Genomic DNA, 23,445 nt, shown 5'->3' on the forward strand with positions numbered 1-23,445 from the left:
AAAGCCCTAGTCCTTCAGGGGCATGCTCTTTTCCAGATTCCTTTAGCTTTATAACCTCGGCCCCACAACTGCCTGACTTCAAGGTGCGTCTATCTCTCTCTCTCTCTCTCTCTTTTTGACTAATCAGCTTATTAGTCAAAGTAACCTATTGATATCATCTGTAAATCATGTTTCCGAAAGAAGCAGAAAGAGAAATTACTATCAGACTCGGAATTCTGATTTTTAGGAGCACCTGGGTGGCTGAGTTGGTTAAGCATCTGACTCTTGATTTCAGCTCAGGGTTGTGAGATTGAGCCCCGTGTCGGGCTCTGTGCTGGCCCTGGAGCCTGCTTAAGATTCTCTCTCTCCCTCTGCCCCTTCCCGCTCATGCTCTTGCTCTTTCTCTCTCTCTCAAAAAAATAAAATAAATAAAAATAATAAAATTAAAAATCAAAAAATTAAAAAAATTCTGATTTTTATTTGACAAATATTTTAATCACAAAGGTCCATGCATGTATCACATAACATACATGGATGACTATTTCCTTTCTGCACACTTTAGGTCTCTTACCATACCAGTCATACTTGGGCAGAAAAATGAGGCCACAGGCAACTTTGGCTACAGTTTGAATGGACTGCTCCTTGAATGTTCCAGTTTGAGGAGCCTAATATGCCAATGGAAATTGCTAGTGTCCTGTTGGTGGGCATCTCTGCATGCCAGGGTATTGTGTGCTTAGGAGGCCCTGGATTGAAATTCATCTTTTCTAGGCTACAGGGTCAAGGCTTAGAGCTGTTACCACTTAGGTTTATGTTTGTGTTCATTTCTCACTCATATCAACCTTTACTCCAGTGATTCGGTTTCTCCCAGATCTATTCCACATTCAGTCTATATAGTCAGTATGGGCTTTCTAATGTCTGAGGGGGGCTTTCTGTGCACAACAAAGATCGTTAACAGCTACTTAAGTCTTTAGTTAATGTTCAGTATGCTAGAGGTAACAAATTCAAAAAATCAAATTTTCTTTTACCAGAGATACACACTGAAAAAAATAAAGATGTCCTTAAGTTTTTAGATTCCGTTAGCTCTGTTTGTAAATTTAAAAGAATAAAATAAAATAAAAACTGTAACTCTTGGGGGAACTTTGAAAAACATCTGATTAATTCAAATTGAAGACTAAAGTCCCTTTACTCAACAATTAGTTCCATTTAGAAACACAGTTAAGTACATCCTCTTGAAAACTTAAATTGCATTTATCAATTTGGTATATTTAATTTTTAAAAAGCACTTAGTATGGCTGACTGGGCAGGCTTCAAACCAAATTTTCCAGAGTACTCACCCTGGCTTCATTAGTCATCAAATACATGCCAGGCATTGCTAGCCACTGGAGATACAGCGAGCAAAACAGAACAATGAGCAACAATGAATAAAACAGAAAAATCCCTTGCCTTCATGGAGTTTATATTCTTATAACTCTTAACTTCATTAAACTCTTAAAAACCTAATAAACCAAAGTTTTAAATGAGAATTTCAAAGTCAGAATTCTTATACCTTTGCAACTTAAAATTGTGAGTCTAACATCAATTGTCCATTTCAGTTAGAATCACAAACCAGATGTGTATCTAATTAGTGTCTATAATCGGATGGTCTTTAATCTGATACGTATATACCAACTGTACAAATGATTCTTAAGCCTGATTTAAAAAATACTAATACTGTAAACTTGATTTGCTTTATCATTTCTCCATTTATTTCTAAACTTTCGAGTACTGAATCCTGGGTTATGCAACTGAGCCTCTGTGATGTTCCTAACCCAGTTCACAACCCAGATACATGATCATCTCATGTAGGTTGAGAGACTTGAAACTAGTAGGACTGGGGACCTCCAGGTCACATATGACCGGAGTGAACGTTTCCGTTGAACAGATGGACACACTGAGCCAGATTTTAACAGTGACTAAAATAACAGGATTCCACATCTACTTTCTTCAGACAAGCTTGGTTTCATAATATGCTGTTTGCTAGATTCAAGCCTTAACTTCATCATCTTTTTTGATGTTGTCATCTGATTTGGATGGATAAATTACATAACTATCCCTACCTCTCCTACTTTACTATCTGATTCCATTCAGCTAACCCAAACTATTCTAATTCTTCTGTGTCTGGCCCTTTGGCCTTGCCTCCAAGGATACTCTGTTTATGTGTACTAGAAGATGCCATTCCCCTGCAAGGCCAGCATTCAGAGGTGGCTGAGCGTAGCTCTCCTCCCCACATCTCCATCAACCCACCCCATTTTTTTTTTCCCCATGCACACAATGACTATTTTCTCAGTTTTAAGTCAAGGGCAATTCAAGCTTGCTCTCCAGAAAATTCCTGGCTGACCCCTCCCTTTGAACAGATTCTCTCTGTTGAGCCCCTTCTATATAGAAATTCTAAAACTATCATTGCTTCTTTGCTTAAAACCCTTCAGCAATTCACACTGCACTTGGGATAGAATACAAAACCCTTAATGCAAGTCCTTGCATGATCTGGCTCTCGCCTTCCTCCATGACCTCATCAGACGCCTTTCTCTCTTATGCTCCACTTCCAGCCACACTGGCCTTCTTTAACTTCTTCCAACAGAAGCTACCCTTCTTTCCTACCTCAGGTCCTTTGCATGTACTGTTCCCAGTTTCTGAGACACCATTTTTCCCTACTCTTTGCTTGGATGACTCCTCATCCCATAGGTCTCAGATGAACTGTCATTTTTTTCATAGAGGTTATTCTTCTTTGTAGAACGTGGCACACTTTGTGCATTTATTTGCTTACTACCGAGACCTTAAACTGCGTGGAGCCGTGTGTGGTGTTCTGTTTGTCCAGCGCCCATCACAGTGCTGGCATGTTCTAGATAGTCAATAATTCCTTGCTGAATGAGTAAATAAATACCACAGTTGCCACAGCAATCACCATTAGCCTTCAGTCGTAACTTGTAATCATTCATATCACCACTTTTGGCTCATGGGAGGTACTGAGTAATTGTATGTTGAATTGGATTGAGATATCTAAATGTCAATATCTCGTGCATTCATTAATATAATTATTTTATATTACCTCTATGGTTCTTTGCACATTTAGCCTTCTATTGCTTCTAAAGCTGTAGTCTTTCTGTTCTTAGAAGATCTCTTACAGTAAAGAAGACATTTTAGCAAAATGTGCCTTTTGGGGGGACTAACCTTTCCTAATTTTTAAAAAATGTCGCTGACCATTAGCTAATTGTCTTACAGATAGTACTAAATTTTGATTAGTGTAAATATAAGTTCCGTATGATAGTGATTTTGTTTGCTTGTTTGTTTACCCCCCAGCATCCCAAGAGTTGGATTAGTTCCACCGGCCCCAGGTGACAGAGGGCAGCCTTAAGATACTGAATGGAAGCTCTAGTTCTAGATTATCTAATGCTTGTGGTTTAAACCCCGCCCCCTCCGCATAGTTCTTCAAGAACCTTGGGCCCCCTTCTCCCCGCCCCCCCTCCCCGAAAGACTTCAAGCCTCCGAAGAGCACCGAATTGCGCTAGAACTCTTGAGTCTTAACCATTTAGAGCCTGCTGTTTTTCTGGGTTTTGTTTTTTTTGCGGTATCAGCCTGATAAGATCATAGCCCCATAAAGATTTCGCGTATCCTTATCTCTGCACCTTGGCAGCTGTGGCTACGAAACTACAGCATAGAAAAAAAATGATTTTGAACGTTGCATCGTTAGTGATTTTTTAAAAAGCGCAAAAAAAGGTAAAATAAAATACAATGCTGAGAAAGAAAAATCAGTTCTTTTTGTTGTTTATAACGCCCGAGCATTTTTGGAAACCCAAATGGGGGTATGGGCGTTTTGAAAAAACGGCCGCGGCACAGCGTCGTCGGGGTTCGCAGCATTGTGACCGCGCGCCTTTAACTCGGCGTGACCTCGGCGTCCCGGGCCCCGCGCCTCCCTCCCCTCCCGCGTCGCGCGCATTGTTGTCCTTTAGCGATTGGTTGCTGGACCCGAAGCCGCTGTGCAGAGCCGTGCTGTGTAAAGGACCTGAATGCAAGTTAGCGGGCGGCTGGTGACTTACACGGGGCATCCAGGGCGAGAGAGGAAGAGCCGGAGGCCACCACCACTGCACTTCCCAGGCGGCGTGGACCAGGCGCCCCGGCGTTTGCGGCTGTCGCAGGAGCCCCCGGTGGCGCCCCCTGCTCCGGCTCTCGCCGACTTCGGGGTTGGCGCAGGTGGGCAAGACAGGGCACCGCCGACCTCGCGGTTCCCACCGAGGGGATTCTGTCTCTCCCTCTGCGAGGGGGAGGGAGCATCCTAAAAATATGTAAATATCGAAGCGCTGACTTTGGCCTGGGACACCAGCCAAGGTCCCCGCGCCGCCGCAGGGTGTTTTACATGAAAAAGAGAAGCCTGTCAGGATCTGTGCTCTAACTTAAGGCAGCGCGGTGATTAGCATGAGCCTGGGCGGCTGCCCTGCTTCCTGCCCTTCAGTAGCCGTTCTGCGCGCTCGCGACCGAGCAGCTGTGCCACCGTGCGGGTGTGGATCGGCAGGCACGGCCTCGTTGGCAGCCATGGCTCCCGACGCCCCCTCGGCCAGTAAGTAGGAGCATGCATGTGTAGGGGGGCACAGGCGTGTCGGCGCGCGAGCGCGCGCGCGCACACACACACACGCGCGCACACACACACACACACACACGCACGCACGCACACCACCCTGAGCCTCGGAAGGAGGAAGATTGACGAGGCGCTGCAGTTGCGAGGACGACTCGGGCTCTTCCTGGATTCCGCAGGAGCCCGCCTGCCGCAGCTGCTGTCTGCAGAGCCTGCTCGGACCCCTGTGCACACGCGCCCCCCATTCGAGCCTCTGTAATGAAGACTGCCTCCCGAGGACTGCCGGAGAGGCAGAGCCAGCCTGCGCCCGCGACTGCGGGCCGCGCGGTCGAAAGGCCCTGGGGGACACGACTTGGACACTGTCAACCCCACGCCTCTCTCTGAGCCGCCGGGTGCGGAGGGTCTTCCGCCGCCCCTCCGGCTTCCCGGGCGCCCGATCCCGGGTCAGCCCCGGAGGCCTCGGCTTCCTCGTTTGTTTGGATCTTTTGTGCCGTGGCTCACAGTTGGCTAAGCACTCCTGCGCTGAATCGGGCCATTGTGTGCGCTCCCATTGCTTTCACGCTGCAAGTCTCGGCGCCCCCACCCCGCCCGCCCCCTCCCCGCCTCCTCCTGGCCGGGGAGCCTGCTAACGTGCCTTTCCCCCCAGGAATCTGGAAGCTATAAGCCGGGCGGATTGCAAATGAAGTGTAATGCATTGTGGGACGTGTGTAAAATCGGAGCCTTCACCGTGGGGGTGTGTGGGGGCGTGGGGAGGGCCGGACCCGCCGCTGGCGGTGTAGACGCCGACGAGGAGGGGCTGGGAAAATGTGCGCAGAGTCCGCCCGGGTCGTGCCCGCCGTAGACGGATGAAGCAGCGCGCTGCGCCCTGGCGCTGAGGCCCCCAGGATCGGGGTGGCAGGTCGCGCTCCCCACCATGAAGAAGACCCGGAGCACAACCTTGCGGCGAGCCTGGCCTAGCTCGGATTTCTCGGACCGGGCCTCGGACCGCATGAGGTCCCGGAGCGAGAAGGACTACCGCCTGCACAAGCGCTTCCCCGCGGCCTTCGCGCCCCAGGCTTCGCGGGGCTACATGACATCAGGTGGGTACCCGCGTTTCTGCCCCCGGGCCGGGTCCGCGGGGCGTGCTCGGTGCGCCGCTGCCGGGGAGGGGGGGTGCGCTTAGGTGGGTGATGGATGCGCTAAGTTATGGGGAAAGCAGGAAAAAATTAGCTCACATCCACCATTTTGTACCTCCGCAAGATCCACAGCAGGCCCTCTCAATATGGGGTTGGAGAGCTATTAGTTAGGTAAAATAAGGGAGGGGGACGTGCCGGGCGTTTTGGCTGCAGGAGACAAATGACTGCAAGCTCCTTGCGCGGCAGCCTCCTGGAGCTTTGTGGAAGAGCCTGCGTCCGGTGCTTCCTGCAGTACCGAGCCGGCTGGCTCCTGCATTGTGGCCAGTTATCCTAGCGGCTATTTAAATAGCCCCCTGTTCTTAAAAGGGAACAGGTTCCATGCACAGTTCTGGATGGTCTGAGTCGGGCAAGAGCCCCACATACATCGCAGGCTCATCCGATGTGCACGCAGAGAACTCTGTTGGAGCTCATTGAATGCATTCTGTGGGGTAATGGTGTGGATGCGGATTGAACGCTCACATGATACCGTGTGGGTTTAACATATGTTGCTTTGAATTAGGTTGTATGGAAAGCATGGAGGCTGTGTTTGCATGTCAGACAGGAAGGACGAACAAAACGGTAAATGGGAACGAAGGCTTCAGAAAAGGGTTCATCATCATAAAACGCAGTGCTGTTAAAAGCATTTCGGAAGGAGCCGGTTCCCTTTGGCAACACAACGGAATGGCTTTGGTTGTGAGTTGGGAACGCAAGGGGTAACATACTGGAGGAAATGCTGAAGGAGGAAAATCCTGGAACTCTTTCCTTGTTTTCTCCTTACTGACTGTTGACCACTTGTATGCGGTGATGTATAAGACATCAATTTTTGTTCGTTTTTCATTTTGAAGGAATTAATTTTCTGCTGAACATAATGTGATGGAAGAGCTGAGTTTATATTTGAAACCACATACTATTCCAAATCGCCCTGAGCCCTGTCTTAACTGGCAAGATTGCTTTAAGCCTGTGGTTGTTGCTCACAGTGTATCTCTACCGTCTTTCCCCTAAAACAGCCCGTTGTTTCTTTTTTTTTTTTTTTTAAACTGGGGCCAGTATCTCATGCTTTAAAAATGCCTTGTGACCACATTTCCATAAATATAAAACCTAAACAAAATAACCATCTTTTTTATTGCAAAATCTGGCGACAGAAGGGTGTTGTACAATTTTGGCAATAAGGCTCCCTTGATTCTCTCTTTCATGAAAAGCCAGATTTGCAAAGTGACAAGTACAGTTTATACTTTAGTAATTTCAGTCAATCACTGCTGTGGTTGCTACATTCTTCAAACTTGTGATAGTAAATTTTGAAACACACCTAAGTCGAAATCTAACCTCAAAACACATATGTACATAAACGCATGTCTGTGCCGAGTGTTTTTAGATAATCCCAGGTTTCAAATGCTTGGGTCTGAATGTCTTCATTCCACACTGACTGGTTCCCCTCTTTTTAAATCCCTCTTCAGGTGTTAGGCTAGAGGAGGGCAGGTGGCCATAATTTCTTCGACAAACCTGTGAGATTCTTTAATGATTTCAGGCGTATTCCCCTGGAGCCTGTTTTTATCTGTCTTTGGCATAGCTTCATTATGATCACATTTTCATTATTTGCTAAAGTACTTTGCTACATTGCCAGTTCTGCAAGGTGTTTCTGAGGGCTCAGGGAAGAAACTCTTAATTTTATTTGATTCTCTTTTCTTATTTCATTTCTTGACCTGCAGATGATAAGCTGGTCTTAACAGTGATACTGAAAGACAAATTGTTTCTGGTTGGTGGTTATCTATGCAGATTAATGTTAGGCGCCCACAGAGAAAAGAAACCCAAGAGGTGGGGGAAGAAGAGCTGTGTCATTCATTCAGCATTTTCTGGAGTGTCCCCTAAGAGCAGAGTGCCTTGCTAGATTCTCATGGGGCTACAGGGTTGGATATAATATGGTTTTGCCCAGGGACAGAGGGCTATTATTTATTCATCATTTTAAATGTTAGCTAGAACATGTAATAAAAGCTATTGGTGCTACTGAGAGGCAATAGTAAATATTAAGACAGATACCTACAATGAACGCTGGGAGAATAGATGGGATCACTCATGTGCATCTTTTGTGTGTTTCAGGGGGAGGTAGCTTATCAATTTCCTTTTCAAATATGGCTCTTTTCCAAATCTGAGTCTTGATGGGAATAGACAGTATATGGAAACACGCAGAGATCATTTACAGGAAGTTCTCTTCCTCTTAAGAAATGTAAAGGAGATCCACTTGTATCAAGTTAGTGACTGGATACAAACAGAGCCCTTGTCACATAAAATGGAATAGAAAATGAAGCAGCTAAGAAACACACGAGCCTTTTCATATTCTTTCTGTTTGTCCAGTCATTTGGGATAATGTCGACTGGCATTATCATACTTCGTTTTCAGTAAAAAAGGGTTTTTTTGTTACTGAGTTCAAAGGACAAGATAAGCTACCAAGTTACTCAAGACAAGGAACTTAAAATAACTTCAGTTGAGACTCTTTTTAGAAATCCACACCCTCCCCCCACAAATAGTCCTAAAAAATATGGGGTGGGGGAATCACTTTTTGTTTTTAACTTTAGGAGAGGGGAGAGAGAGACAGAGAGAGAGAGAGAGAGAGAGAGATCCTTGGAAATGTTAATAGCTGTTGTTTGGTCTGGCATAACTGTCAGGCAGTAGATTCTGGAAGTTTAACTCTGTTTATTAAGGCAGAATTGCAGGCGTTCCATAATAGCTTTCTAATGAGACAGCACCATTTCAAACAGCCCTCTCTCCACCAATAAGTAATTACCAGTTTGAAATGTGATTTATAGCAATAGGCTTGACATTTAGCCTGGACTTTTTCATATAGCTTCGGGATAAACGACACTTAAACTCAAGAGGTTCAGATAGGCGCGTATAAAACTTAAAAGAGATCCTGTTGAAGCATAGTTCAATAGAGAATTCTGAAACTTTAAATCTTGAAAACCGTGGCTTTTATGACTGTGTAAGCTCCCAATTCATGCTACCAAATCTAAAATAATCCTAAGAACTCACAGACCTCCTCCTGGCACCCGGCAAGTCCACAGGCCATGGGATGAATCCATTGTTCGTCTTGAATATTAATTTCCCATTGGTAGTTTCTGGGCAAAAGGGGGGGACAATCTTGCCTTTTGTTCAAATCAAGATGAATAACTGAATGTGAATGCATCATCTGAAGAAGAAAAGAGGTTAGATCAAATGGAGGTAGGATCATTCTTCTGCATTTTCTAAAACTAGAAATGACGATAGCAATTGACTAGAGATAAAAGCAAACCCCCCCTCCGCAAAGAGGGAAATATCAGTATAATTCCTAGTACTTTACATATGAAAACATGCTCACAGACCTCCGTGAAATAATTTTCAAGGCGCCAAAGCTTTTGTTGGTGAAACTGTTAGAGCCCCCTGTCTGTTAACTGTGTGACCCGTGACCTCTTCACACCAGTGATGCTACTGAATCCATTTCCTTCATTGCCTTCTCCCCGAGCCCTGGGGATGGGTGCTTCTGGATGTTCTACGTGTAATGCCACCAAGTTTGGGGGCATTCTGTAGATCGGACTTGGAAGGTAGTTTTTCCACGGGAAAGGTTCTCCTGAGCATGTTCATAAAAGGGGTTGCTTAATGTGAGACCCCTCCAAAGTCATGGCACTTTCACACGGATACTTGTCACTTTAAAGAACAGGAAAGCAGACAGTTTTAATACCATGGCTTTAAAGGATTTGAAAAGAAAGATCCATCAAAAAGCCCCAAATTGACGTCTTTTAGGAAAATTTAAATTGGGGTTGTCTGCCCATAGAACTCAGACCATCAGTGGGGAGGAATGACCAGCCCACCACATTGATGAGTATATTAGTTTTCATTTTATAGAAATGAATTCTGGGGCACAGCTGATGGCGTGTCCCAGTTCCTTATGTTCTGTTATTTTAAGAGATGTGAGAGTTTTCTGGGAGTGGAGGATGGACACTCGAGGTTCTAATCTGGGCCTGCCACCAACCAGCTGTGTCCCTGGCGAGTAACATGACCTCCCTTCCCATCTGCAACGGGTCCTTCTGGTCCCTGCTTCCATTACAGAATTGGGCTCCGCGGTGACTCTGTAATGAGCCATCCCAGGACCTGTGAGCACTCACACAGAAATCCTTAGAAATAACCTTTGCCCTTTCTGCCTGTTGGAGTCATGTGCTTCCCCGTATGTGGGGTATGTGGGAACAGTGCTCATTTTGCAGTAGAATCGTACTTTCTGCCATCCCCCAGCATTGCGTTAAATATGCCCAGGGCTTGTCCTGGCAATCAGAGTAACAGGGGTAGGAGATGATGGATGAAGCTATAATCATATGCAAGTTTTAATAAACAGCATCCTGTCACCTCCTTTCCCCTCTTTGCCCCGATCCATTTTTAGCGAGCTCCTCCAACTGTGTTTTAATTTGAAGCTACCTGTGTTGACTCCTTTCATCAGGCCAGTGGAAGTGAGGAATATTACACTTGGTGGTGAATGACTTTATTCTTTATTTCCCAGGAGAACATGAATGCGCTTGCAAAAGGTCACCTCTCTTGGTATTTCAATATCTTTTACACTCTTGTGAACGTTTTTATTTGAAAAAAAGGAATATGAGTATATTGTATAAAATCCTTAGCATTTTTACACCCCGAGAGCAATTCTGACTGAAGTTCCCTATGCCCCAGAGAGTTAGGACAGTTCACACAATAGCATGTTCTGTGGTACATGATTGCTTATGCTGAGTTGCAGTTATAACCAAGAAACAAAATCTGGTTAGATCCTGGCTGGTGGGATAACATGATGACTTTTGAATTTAGGACAGGCTTTTGTAGATCAGTCCTAGAAACTGTGTGGAGTCCCATCTGTAAGGTGTAGAGTAGAGGTTCTTGTAGTTTGTAAGAATGTAAGCTGTAGTCAACTCTAAATTAACCTTAGCCGCAGTAACACCGGAAGGCAATGACATGGGTAATTTTTTAAGTAGATGGTAAACTTTTCCTTAAGTAGTTAGTCCCTCAGCTATTTTTATGTGGCATTGGAATGTACAACCAGTTGGTCAGAAAATCCACCTAAATATTTCTAAGATCTGCCCCTAATTCTACATCTGTGGTGTTTAAATCTTCTGTTCTATTACAGTATCTTCCAGACTGACTTTTCTTCCAGTCCCCTTCATCCTTCCTGTGTCTCCAGAGGCTTTTGGGGTTATACTTAAATCATTTCTCTTTTCAGTGTTTCTCGTGCCTGTGGATAAAGTCCTAGACCAAGGCTCTCCATGTCATGACCTCCCTCACCTCTTTCCCCTCTTCTTCCCCGGGCATTCCTCACCACCCTGTGCTCTAGGCTCGGGAAACTCTTTACCTTCAGCAATACCTTGCTGCCGTTTCATGACTTTCGTAATTCCTCCTACCCTGCTGCGAACATGCTCCCCTTCTTCAGAGGCCTGATGGAATACTGTCAAACCTTCCAGAACCAGCCCATACACCCCTTTTCTTTCCGTCTTCCTCCAGATCCTTTCTGGAGGAAATCACTCCTTTGACATTCATTCGGTACCCCTGTCATAGCCCCGTGGCCACACTAGGTCACACCACGAGTTCACATGTGGGTCTCCTGTCTGAGCTGGTGAGTTCCTCAGTGGCAGCCTGTATTTTATTCACATCTCTTTTGCCAGCAACCACGGAGCTTGGCACAGATTGGGTACTCAGTAAATGTTTATTGGAGGAATGAATAAAATATGACTTCTCTTAAAAAATTGGATGAAGACAGGAGCAGCTCTCCGTGAATGGAGCATTAGAAAGCAGTAAATAATAGGAAATAATCAAGAGGCAAGTGGGGTGGTTGATGTGGTTGGTGTGAATGGAATGGGACTTCCGAGAATGATATCAATTAGAAGAGTTGCTGCCCAGGGGGAGGATTTCCCGGTGTCTTGAAGGACTGACTGGGTAGGATTTGAGGAGACAGGGAAGGAGGTGGATGGGCGGAAGGCGGTTGACGCAGTAGGAACCAAGGATGAAAGGAGCATTTCGGGAGAGGTGTCTGTGGTGGCTTGCAGGACAGATGGGAGAGACGAGAGTCTCGAGGCCAGGAAAGCAGCGAGGAGGTGGTCGGGGGCGCCCATGTGATAAAGCCATGAGATGGTGAGCGACCGCCACAGAACAGCGCTCCCAGCACTGCTGGGCATTAGCCTACCGCCCCCAAGGTTTTAACCATGTCCATACACCACCCGTATTACATACTTAATATTTTTCCTTCATCTGACCCATTGTTTTATTGAAATGAATTGAAAAGAAGATTTTGTATTCTCTGTGAAATTACAGGTTTCATTTGATAATTCTTTCTCCAATCCCCATTTAAATTATTAATACATTACTATTTCAGTTAAAATACTCAACTAAGTACCACCTCACATACCTGAGTGGTACTCATGCCAAGGTAGTAGAAAACCTGAAATCGGCCAAGGAAGAAGGGATGGGACTGAAGGGGAAAGGGGGAGTCTTGGAGAACAAAGACCTTGCCGTTCCTTGTAATTGGATTTAAGAGGTTGAAAAGAAAAGAAAAGAAAAGCAAAGAAAGGTAAACCAGATTTGTGTTGGAAGAATGTGGTATATGACAGGGAAACATGGGCCGTGGAGCCAATGGTGAGTTCCATTTGGGATGTAAGGGGCTGGTTAGACACACAAGTTAACAGTAGAGGTTACAGATATAGTTTGGGGGTCATCCATTTAGCCACGTTAGTTGAGAACACAAGGATAGCTTAGCTTTTTGTACTTTATGTTCCGTTTCTTAGAGGGGAGCAGATGACTGACTTATTTTTATTTCCAGCAGATGGAGGGTCTGTTGGATTCCGTTCACTTTGAGTCCTACTTGGGTTTCTGCAAGTGTGGCGAATCAAGGTTAGGACTGCTTGGAGATCATCTGCTCTCCCGTTCCTAAATGGGAAGTGCTTTTCCTTGCTAGGATCTGTTTTATTCGTGTTTGCATTTATTCAGAAGCTACTGTGTTGTTGATAAAAGGGATGTACGTTTGATGTCTGTAGTCAGGTGTGAAAAGGGTTGGATCTATGCACGTCGCAGCCCAGCCGACTAGACCAGCTATGTAAATAATGTACATTTCGAACATCTGTCATATACCTCTGCAGTTGAAAAATTATGGCTGAGGTAACTCATACACACAGTACAAATCTCCATTTATCTTTCTACTCAAATCCATGATGGCCCCTCTAGGCCAAGTTTTCTCTTTTTGAAGATAAAAGAGAGATATTTGGCAGATGCCTGGGGCATTAATGTCAGCAGGACTTACGCCTGGCCCTGTCCTTCTGATGGCCATAGTTTCGGAGGGAGGAACCATCTAGCTTTGCAATTAACACCCCCACCTCGCCCCCACTGCACATTCCTGTCTAGCTGATTCCCCTAAGAGAGCTAACAGGCCACGTATTGCTTTCGGCATATCCAACTTTCGCTTTGAAATCATTTACTCATCATTACGTGAAATGAAGGACCCTCAGAGCAATTGAGGTACTGTGGATATTTCTCATTTTGGGGGGCTGCCCAGCATCTGAACACCCCATCATGGGTAATGAGTGAATGAGCCCCTCCCCGCCCCCAACCAGAGCCATTCAAGTCCTAACTTCTAGTACTTGTGAATATGACCTTCCTTGGAAATAGGTCAGATGTAAGTAAGGTAATCCAGTAAGGCTGGGGTCCTTGTAAGAAAAAGAAAAGAAACACAGACGCAGGCACAAGGTCATGTGAAGACCACGGCAGAGATGTGAAGGACGCCTCTACAAGCCAGGGAAGCCCTGGGATGGCTGGCAGCCACCGTGAGGCAGGAGAAAGGCATGGGATGGGTTCTCCCTCAGAGCCCCCCCGAGGGGAAATAGCCTTGCTTCTGTCTTCCGGAGAGAATAAATATCTCTTGTTTGAAGCCGTTCTAGTTTAGGGCACTCGGTTTTGGCAGCCCCTGGGAATTCATACACCCTCCTTATGAATGTTGGCGCGAGGCTGAAACCTCATTTCTCCGTGTGGGTGCTGAACTTGCCATGGGATCGCTTTCCTGGCCTGCCTGGCACGGAGGGCATGGGTGCATGATCTGGGTTTCACCCCGTCACCCACGCCCTTCCAGACTTGTTGGGAGCGGGCGCTTGTCCGCAGAGCAGTGGGGGCTGTAAGGCATCCTCCCGTCGCAGGGTGGCGCTGTTGAGCCGGGCGGCTTTCTGGAGGCGGGAGCGGGGCCGGGGGCGGGGACGGGGGGGGGGCGGAGGTGGTAGGGCTGGTAGCACGTGTGCCCGGTAGTGGCTACTGAGGATTCCTCACCCAAGCAGCTCTGGCTGCAGAGTTCCAAGCCTGGATCTCCACCCCCCCCGAAATTCCCCGAGTTCCTCAACATATTTCAGTAAATATTTCAGCCTCTCTTTTCTGAGAGGCTGTGTGGCATCGCTTCATAATCCAGCCTTTCCAAGACTAGCTGGGTAAATGTGACTAAAGAACGGGGCTTTCAGGGCCTCGGTTTCCTTACCTGCAAAATGGGAATAATAATGGTATATCCCCATGAAGTTTGGGGAGAATTAGGTGAATATCCGCGAAGCACTTGCAACCAAGCTTGGCACATAGGAAGCATTATATCAGGACCACTTGTCATTAGCATTCTTAAAAGAGTCAGCATTGGTTTCTGTTAACCTAGTGAACTCATTTGAGTTTTCATTTTGATTGGTTTTAAAATAACTGAGAGGAGTATTTGGACATTTTTTCCCCCCACGCTTGCTGGTTATTTATAATGAAGACAACTGTCAGCTGTTGATAAACTTTAAAAAAATGCTTTAAAAGAGTTTGGCCAGGGAGTAAACATGCCCCCAAGAGCTGAACAGGAAGGATGGTCACAGTGACAGATGGGGTTTTCTACCTTTGTAAGACTGGCTTCATTCAGTCACTTTATATAACAGTAGAGCATTGTGACTTAGGGCTTTAAAATCGGAGGGTTGAACATCGGTGTCCTGGCACCCACTCGCTGGCTCTATAATCTCGGTAATTTATGGGATCAGTCTATCCTCTGTTTCTCCTCTGTAAAACGAGGATAAAGTAGTATCTAACTGATAGTTGTTATGGGCATTAAAGGAAGCATGCAAAATGGTTAGCATGGTGCCTGATACAGGGTAAGAACTTTTGCACATTTTTGCTACTATATTATTATTTCTTTGGAGGCGTAACTACAGGACCGACTTCTTCCTAAATGTTTAACACCTGAGCGTGCCGAAGAAGGGAGACAGCAGGTAACATGTCCACGATCAGGGAGAGTTAAAAAAAACAGTGTTCAGTCTGACTCTTACACTTGGTGCTCATTTCATCGGAAATCACACATTCCATCCCTTATTGATTTTGGTATGGGATCTTCTAAGAAATCTACAGAATTATTCGTTTACCTAAGTGGGCTCACTTGTCCTTGAATTTCCATCTTAGGAAGAATGGTAGAGAATTGTTGTATATTCAGTACTCCTGTGGGATATACATCTAGGAGAACCTGGCTTCACTCGAATCAGAGGAGCAGTGCCTCGTATAATCAGATTCAGCTTCATCGGAGATACCTGCATTGGCTTTTCAGTTGAAGATAAACGGGGGGAAAAGCCTCTTCTGAGCTGAGGGTTGAGCTGCGTGCTTGCGTGTGTTTGTGTCTGCAGTGAAATCGACTATCACAGAAATGCAGCATAAGAAAGCAATGCTGTGTCTGTGGTATATCTATCAAGGGCGGTTTTGAAAGTGAAGCCCAGTGGCTTCTCTCCTCCAGACCAAGCCCATTTCCCTCCGTAGGTGGCTTGTGATTGTCCCATGGAATCTCAGGTCAGAAGTCCCCCTGAATTGTGTAGGAGGTCAAGGGGTGCTACAGCTTGGGGTCCACTTGTCAAATGTGTTACTATTTCAGCAGCTTTCTTAAGAGCGGCTAGTTCGGCCACAGGACTCGGGGCTTTGGGATGGCAGCCTGAGCTGGGGGAGAAAGGGCACCCCCTTCCTCCACAGCTTTCAGAGCTGCCACCCCCCCCCCCCCTGGCCTCCCTTCCCAGACAGACATGCAAGCCACAGCCCCTGGGATTTGGGAACTCAGAGCTTCCCACTTTTGCCTTGTTTACTCCTGAGTTTGCATTTTACCTACTCCTTTTCAACACTTCCCCCCCCACCGCCCCACCCATCCTCCTTCCTTAAAGTCCAGGGAAGGATATTAAAGGGCACTGAGGACCTTGCTATACATGGTTGTGGCCAACTCATTGAACTTCAAAAGCCCCCTCTAATTAGAACTCCAGAATTGGGAGGATTTTGTTGGTTGAAGCAGCATTTCTGGAGAATGCAGATGTTTTCCCATAGGTTTGGGATGCCAAAGGCAAAATAAGCAGTATACCATCCCGATCTTAAGGACCAGTAATGGAGGTTAATGTTTTCAAATGCAGCCAGAGGTGTGCAAGTTTCTCTCCAGTGAGGCCCCGTGAGTGTCCTCGGTCTGGCGCTGATGCTGTGGGTTTGTGGTAGTTGTGTCTAATGGTTACACACCATTTGTGTAGATAGTGTGGGCCTGGGAGGTTTCTGTTCAACCTGATGGTGGGAGGCCGGAGGTCGAAGGCCCTGGGACCTAAGCACAGTTCCTGTGTGGCCGTGAAATGTAGATATTAGGGGGGAGCCTTTTTACTCTCAATCCGCCTTTCCTCCCAGGAAGGGAACTAGTTTATTGGGCATGTACTTGGTACCAGCCAGTGGGTCAGAGTGGTCTCACTCATTTCACACAACGGTCCTGGGAGGCAGCCACTAATTAATATTCTAAGTAGCACAGATCAAAAAACTGAGATTTAATATACTCACACACACACATACACACGCACACACTTTAAGTCATGTACGTATTCAAATACTGTTAGTCTCTATGTTAGCTGTTAGTAAAATCAACTTCTTACTTTTAAGTAAATATTAAGTAATTTCTTTGACCGCTTTGGTGGTTCGTCTTGCTCTTACTCTAGGTCTCTCCCCCTTGAGAGACCTGCGTTGTACTGAGAGGACAGATTTTCACCTTTCCTGCCTATTCTGATGAGTTTAACCTCAAATATTCGTGTGTGTTATGTGACAGTTTACTCTGCCAGCAAACGTTCTAAGAGTTACCTTGACTTGCCTAAAGGATTGTAGTCTCCTAAAATCTAGCAGGTGACGGGGGGAGGGAGGTGGTGGTGGGGGGTCGGTGAGGGGGACAGTGGGTGGGAGGTTGCTGGAATCTTTTCCTTCTGGTGTTTCAGACCCTTTCTCTTACTGCCTTAGACAGAGTTTCTTCATCTGTCGTGAGCCCCTCCTCGTCTTAATTGGTCTCACGTTTCCCTGAGCCATCCGTCATGCGGTGAACATCCCTGATTCTTGGAGGAGATGAAACAGTTGGGATCATAAACTTCCTAGGTCTTAACTTGTCTGGGAGCTGACAACCAAACTCGGAACTTGAAATGGAAAGAAGTCCCCCCACATAAACATCATTTCATTTATTTGTAAACCATTGTCTTCTGCAGGCTCATTTTCCCTTGTACCCTTCTTTCCTTTTTTAGTTACGAACAATCGCTAAAGAAACAGTGCAGCTGAACTTTTGCCGTCTGTTGTAACAGCTCAGACTGAGCATTATTCTGAGCAGTACTGTAGGCCAGGATCCAAATAACTGAATAACTGGACAGTACTCTGCACAATAATTTTAAATGACGGGATGGGGGGGGGGCAAAGAAGGAGGAGCTATATGCGTCTGAATGGTACAAGATAGGATTAAGTAAAAAGTAGTCAAGAAACTAATAAACTCGGAATTTTGGTGACTATGTTAAAAAACAAGTATAGATGTTAAAAGGGGTTAGTGGACTATATCTTTGAAAAGAATCAGTTAACTGGTTTAGAGTACATCAGGTGTATATTATGACATCTTAGGTTGAGAGGAAAAGGGGAAAAAAGTCTTTGTGATTCCCCACAGGAATCACCCTGTGCAGTCTTTCCTACTGTTTCAGTGGCCAAGGGAGATGAATTCAGTGACCCATGACAATGTAGTGAATGTGGATAATATGAAAACATAATTTTCATTTAGTACTTAGGCTGGTCAAAGGACTTGCAAAATCTAGCACCTATGTAACCCTTGGGGGGTACTTTTTTTTTAAAAAAAGATTTTATTTTTAAGTAATCTCTATACCCAACGTGGGGCTCGAACTTAAAACCCTGAGATCAAGTGATGCACGCCCTACCAACTGAGCCAGCTAAGCGCCCCTGGAGTGTATAACATTTAAAGTAAAACAAATAAAGCAAACTCCCCTATTCTTTAGAATATTAAAGAACGATACAAAGCTTTCAGATATACTGGGTTTTCAAAAAAACCAAAACCCAGAAATTGCTGTTAGACATTATGTAATAGTTGAAAACTGTATCTCTTATTAACTCTTCCCGTTTTATGGCTGATCAGCGAACACTTACATTCAGTCTGTACCAGACTTAAAAATACTAAATAAATATAACAAAATTGCCAGCTCTTAAATAAAAAAAATGTGACTTACAGTTTCTCTGTGTTAACTTTAGAATCAAGGCACCAAACTAGCTAAACCCACAGGAATGAAAAAGGTCACATTCCCTTGTATTCAGTTTCCCAAGATTAGAATTTCTGAATATTTGCATATCTTTGTTTTAACTTCTTATTGCCAGGAAATCAATCTGGGAGAGAGTACTTCTTTAGAGAAAAGCGTTTAACGATATGCAGAAAATAAAACGTGGAAATGACAAGACTTCTCACCAATTCCCCGTGCCTTGCTGCTTTGAGATGAATAGTTTTGCTTCTCAGGTACAGGCATATTTAACTCGATAGACTCATTCTTTAGTCATGTTTTTTTTTTTTTTTACCTTTTATTTTCATTGTGGTAAGATCCGTGTACTGTAAAATTTGTCATCTTAATTCTTTCTTTCTAAGTGTAGTTTAGTGGCATTAAGTACATTCATGTTGTGCCACCCCCACCATCCATCCATAGAACTGCTTCCGTCTTGCGGAACGAAAACTCTGTTCCCATTACATAATAATTCCCTGTCTCCCTCCTCCCAGCCCCTGGCAACCACCTTTCTATCTCTGTGACTTTGTGAATCATCCACTTTCTATCTCTGTGACTTTGTCTACTCTGCGTACCCGATACCAGTGCAGTCAAGCCATATTTGTCCTTTGGTGACCAGTGTGTCTTCATGTCCTTTTATAATCTCCTCGGACTCCGTCCATGTTGTAGCAGGTGTCAGGATTTCCTTCCTTTTTAAGGATAGGTAATATTCCAGCATATGGATAGCCTGTATTCTGTGTGTCCATTCGTCTGTCGATGGACCCTTGGGTTGCTCCCACCTCTTGGCAACTATGAGTAATGCTGCTGCGGACATGGGGGTACAAATATCTCTTCAAGCCCTGCTTCCACTTCTTCCGGGTCTATACCCAGAAGGGGAATTGCTGGATCATAGGGTAATTCTGTGGTTAAGTTTTGGAGGGAACTCCATGCTGTTTCCACAGCAGCTACAGCATTTCACGTCCCCACCAACTGCAAAGGGTTCCAGGTTCTCCACATCCTCGCCAACATTTGTTCTTTTCTTTCGCTCCTTTCCGCCTTCCCTCCTCTCCTTTTTCTTTTTTCTTAATAAAGATTTTATTTATTTGAGAGAGAGAGAGAGAGGTAGAGAGAGAGAGAGAGCACGAGCAGGGGGGAGGGGTAGAGAGCAGGGGAGAAGCAAGCTCCCCACCGAGCAGGGAGCCCGATGCGGGGCTCGATCCCAGGCCCCCGAGATCATGACCCGAGCCGAAGGCAGACGCTTCACCGACTGAGCCACCCGGGCGCCCTTCTCTTTTGACAGTAACCATCCTAATGGATGTGAGCTAGTCTTAGTCATGTGTTTTAGGAAGCGTAGATATTCATAGCTCCACTCTGTTCCAGATGATCTTTCTTCCTTAGGAAGCTGGAAGGGAGGTGGAGTGATCTTCGTGTGGTCATCTCCCACCCAGAGAAACATGATGAGTGTTGGAGGCTTTGTTTTTCCCCCCAAGCAGGCCACAATCCCCTGGTTAATAAGCACAGTGGAAGTTAAAGGTAGAGCAGATAACAAGGAGCTTCTGGTTTCTTTGAATGTTGTTTTCTTATTTTTTCCCCAAATGAGAGACGTATTTAAATGTGGGTAAAGTCAACTTCTGATCATCCGAACGCTGTTCCTGCCTGTGGCGGATGCTCTGAGGCTGTGCTCTGGGACATAAAGCCAAGAACCCTGACCCTCCAGGTGCTTGGAGAGCCTGGCACATCTGTGGAGGTGAACTGCAGAGATGAAATGTTGGGTCATGAGAAGTCACAAGTCCTCGTCGAGGGTAGAGAGAGGGCGGCCCGAAGTTGTGTGGTGCATTTGGCGGGTCGGCCCGGAGGTGCCCCTGTCCTCGCGTTCTGGATATGCTCGCCCGGAGGGAGCCAGGCTAGGAACGTGCTGTGTGGACCATGGCTCCTGGATACCGTCTGTGGGCCCGCGTGGGGTTGGTTCCTTCTGCAGAATCATCCAGAGAGCTGGGTAAGCACACACACGTCTTGGCGTCCTTCCTCAGGGATTTAGGTTTGTACGTTTGGGATGAGGCCCAGGATTCTGTAGTTTTAAAGACTCCCCAGGTGATTCTGAGGCACCGTGAAGTGTGGTAGCCCCTGGTTTTGCGTTCCTTGCCCGGGGCAGCGAGTCTCTCTGTGTTTTCATCCCTTTATTCACTCGGCGCTGTCCTCTCATATCCACGGAATGCTTGTGGGAGAGCCTGAGTGCCTGTAGTGATGGAGCGTGCAGACCAGCCCTGGCCTTCAGGAATCGGCAGTTTTCCGGAGCCCCAGAAGAGGCAGTTGTAGGATAGTATCATGCAAGCGTGGGGGGAGCTGAGCGAGGTGCCACACCGCAGGGGTGCCTGGCAGAAATCTGAGGGACTGCAGGGGACTGCAGAAGAGAGACAGCGGCCCTGAGCCAGCCCTTAAAGGTTCCAGGGGCATCAGCTGGGCAGGGAGGGACAGACAGCTGGAGGGGGGTTTGCCTAGGCAGGCAGTTCTCGCCCTTTGGAGGCGAGCTCGGGGTGGTGGGAGACACTGCTTAAGATCTAGAGGGGTCCTCGAGTTCAAGCCAAAGAGCTGTGATTTTATTCACAGGATAAAATCTGGTTTTTCCACTTCTGCCCTCAGATTAAAGAGCACTGGTTATGAAAACCACTCAATCAAACTAAATTAAATTTATTTTAACAACTAATTATTAGTTATTATAATAACTGCTGCAGGGTGGTGACATGTTGTGATTTGCATGAGATCATCCTGGCTCGGGACAGTGGGCTGTGGCCCTAGAGAAAGAACTGGAGAGGAGGAGAGTGGTTATCAATAGGCTTGGAAGGGTCGTAGGGGCCAGGATGTGGAGGGATTTCAATGCCATGGTGTCTGTCTCCTCCTTGAAGCAGGAAGTTGGCCATCGGCTGTAAGAGGTGGAGGGGGAGATGGGCAAGGGGGTGAAGTCAAATTAGTCATGTTGGTACCAGAAGAGGGATGTGTAGACAGATTGGTGAGCAACTTCTTGAGGAGCTCAGCTGAGGCCAGCTATGGTGAATTTGTGGTGGCATTTAATTTTAAATGTAATTTAGTTTGATTGAATGGTTTTCATGACCAGTGCTCTTCAATCTGAGTGCAGAAGTGGAAAAACCAGACATTCGGAGTTCTCTAGAATTGGCACTTTGCCAGGCAGAAGGATCAAGAGTCCTAAAAAGCCGAGGTTCCTTCTCTCTGTGTTGTCACCTTCCGGGGAAGCCGGAGCTGGTGTCTCATCGGAGGTGTGGTCTTGGAAGTGCAGGTACAGCATATGACGAGGGATCCAGGGGATTTTGTTTAATCTTCTGGATGGTTCTCTGATGATGGTATTCTGAATACTCAAAAGGTAAATCCAGATTCCACAGAAATAGAGAGGGCAGTAATTTGAGTCTTTTTCTCAAACCAGACTCCTTTTAACATTGTTCCAAGAATAATTCAGATCTGAGTATAGCATCATGAAGAAGTTTTTCTTCAGGACTATTGGTGTTCTTCTGTAGCTCTAGACAAGAGAAATTGATCATCTAATTAGGCCTTTGTCAGATGGGACTTGCTATGTATATAAAGTCCCACTAGACAATGTAATAAATATAACTAGGACTAGAATTGCACTAATTTGGGATAATTAGGAGGAAGACTTGTCTAAATAAGTGAAAGATTTAAATTTTATAGAATGTCTAATGAAATGGAGTCATTACTTTCATGCCCTCAGGCTATCTAACGAATGGATAAATTATTTATAATTAGCGTATCAGTTGTTGCCATATAAGAATTTGCTCCTTTAGTATTTTGAAAACAGGTTATTTTTCCTTCTTCAGTAATTGATATGATCCCTTGAAACCGTATTTATGCCACTTATCCATCCTAACTAAAGTAAAGATGACCTTCAGCCTAGCCCAACTCTATCATTCCCTAACTCCAAATTGGTAGATACCAAATTAAAATGAAATTTTCTTATAAGGGAGGATGAGGTAATTCTGCATTCTTAAAGACATCTTGGGTCTTCTGCTTTCCTTTTAAAAAGAAATACGTATTTCTGCCATCTATAGGAGAACAGATACGTTTCTTTTTTTATCTAAAATTCATAAGTAATACAGTAAAAGTGCACACTACATAAATACATCACACATAAATATACAAGATAAATTAAGAGTTATTCAAGATAAACCTAAAAAGTAAAATTGAAAGAAGGTGATAGTCAAGATAAAATAAATACTAAAATTAAAAATAAGTAAAGCATACAAGATAAACACTCAGAATGATAAATATATATCCCAGAAGAAATAAGTAAAAACCATGCTGTTTTCCCCCAAGGATTTTAGAATTTTGTGCTAATAATGTCCTTCATTATTGAGGGCCTGTGAGATGCCAGTTATATTTATATACTTAATAGAACAAACAACCCTTTGAGTTCGGTACTAGGATTATATCAGTTTACTCATGAGTCTGAGGTTGAATATTATTACATAGTCAGTAAACATCAGAGTTAGGATTGGAAGCCAGATCCAAGTTTCCTTAGTAAAAACCTTTAGTTCTTCATCCTGCAGTTTAGAATTAGGATAAAAGCAAATGGTGGTTTTTGTTTGTTTGTTTGTTTTTTGAGAGAGAGAGAGAGAGAGAGAGAGAGAGGTGGGAATAGGGGCAGAGGGAGAGGGAGAGAGAATCTCAAGCAGGCTCCATGTTCAGCACAGAGCCTGACACAGAGCTTGATCTCACAACCTGAGATCATGACCTGAGCCAAAATCAAGAGTCGGACGCTTAACTGACTGCACCACCCAGGTGCCCCAAGTGGTATCTTTAACCAAATCTAATAGAATTAGGAGATGGACCCTGGGTTGTGAGTCAGGTATCAATGTACAGCTAACAGAAAGAAAAAAGAAAGATATGGTAATGCAAAAATGGCGGCATACCATGGGGATCACAACGATGGGTCATGGCGAGTATTAGTCATCGACCCTCATCTGTTTTCCAGCCAGTTATCTATTCTTTGTACACACAGACTTTTCAGTTGGTTTTCTGGAAGTAGAGTCAACGGCAGCCATAGTGGCCCCAAGCCAAGGTTTGGGAGAAGGCTGCCGGAGTCCGGACACAGGTCATGCACCTAACCAGCGGTGTAGCCTCACCT

General features: G+C 45.4%; 1 protein-coding gene across 4 annotated transcripts in view; it reads left to right on the forward strand.

The window, feature by feature from the left end:
• Positions 1 to 23,445, forward strand: part of STOX2 (storkhead box 2) — a 209,238-nt gene that overhangs the window by 101,309 nt on the left and 84,484 nt on the right. Inside the window, exon 1 of one of the 4 annotated variants that reach the window (XM_025886231.2) lies at positions 4,021 to 5,664. The exons of the other annotated variants lie outside the window; for them this stretch is intronic. Coding sequence (XP_025742016.1) covers positions 5,499 to 5,664 — 166 coding nt within the window. The 5' untranslated portion in view covers positions 4,021 to 5,498. Of the gene's footprint in view, positions 1 to 4,020; positions 5,665 to 23,445 lie in introns of those variants that run through there. 4 annotated transcript variants of the gene reach the window in all.

Source organism: Callorhinus ursinus, unplaced genomic scaffold, assembly GCF_003265705.2.
Source record: "Callorhinus ursinus isolate GAN/ISIS: 27379988/994484 unplaced genomic scaffold, GSC_fseal_2.0 scaffold17, whole genome shotgun sequence".
In the NCBI taxonomy this organism is placed as follows: Eukaryota; Metazoa; Chordata; class Mammalia; order Carnivora; family Otariidae; genus Callorhinus; species Callorhinus ursinus.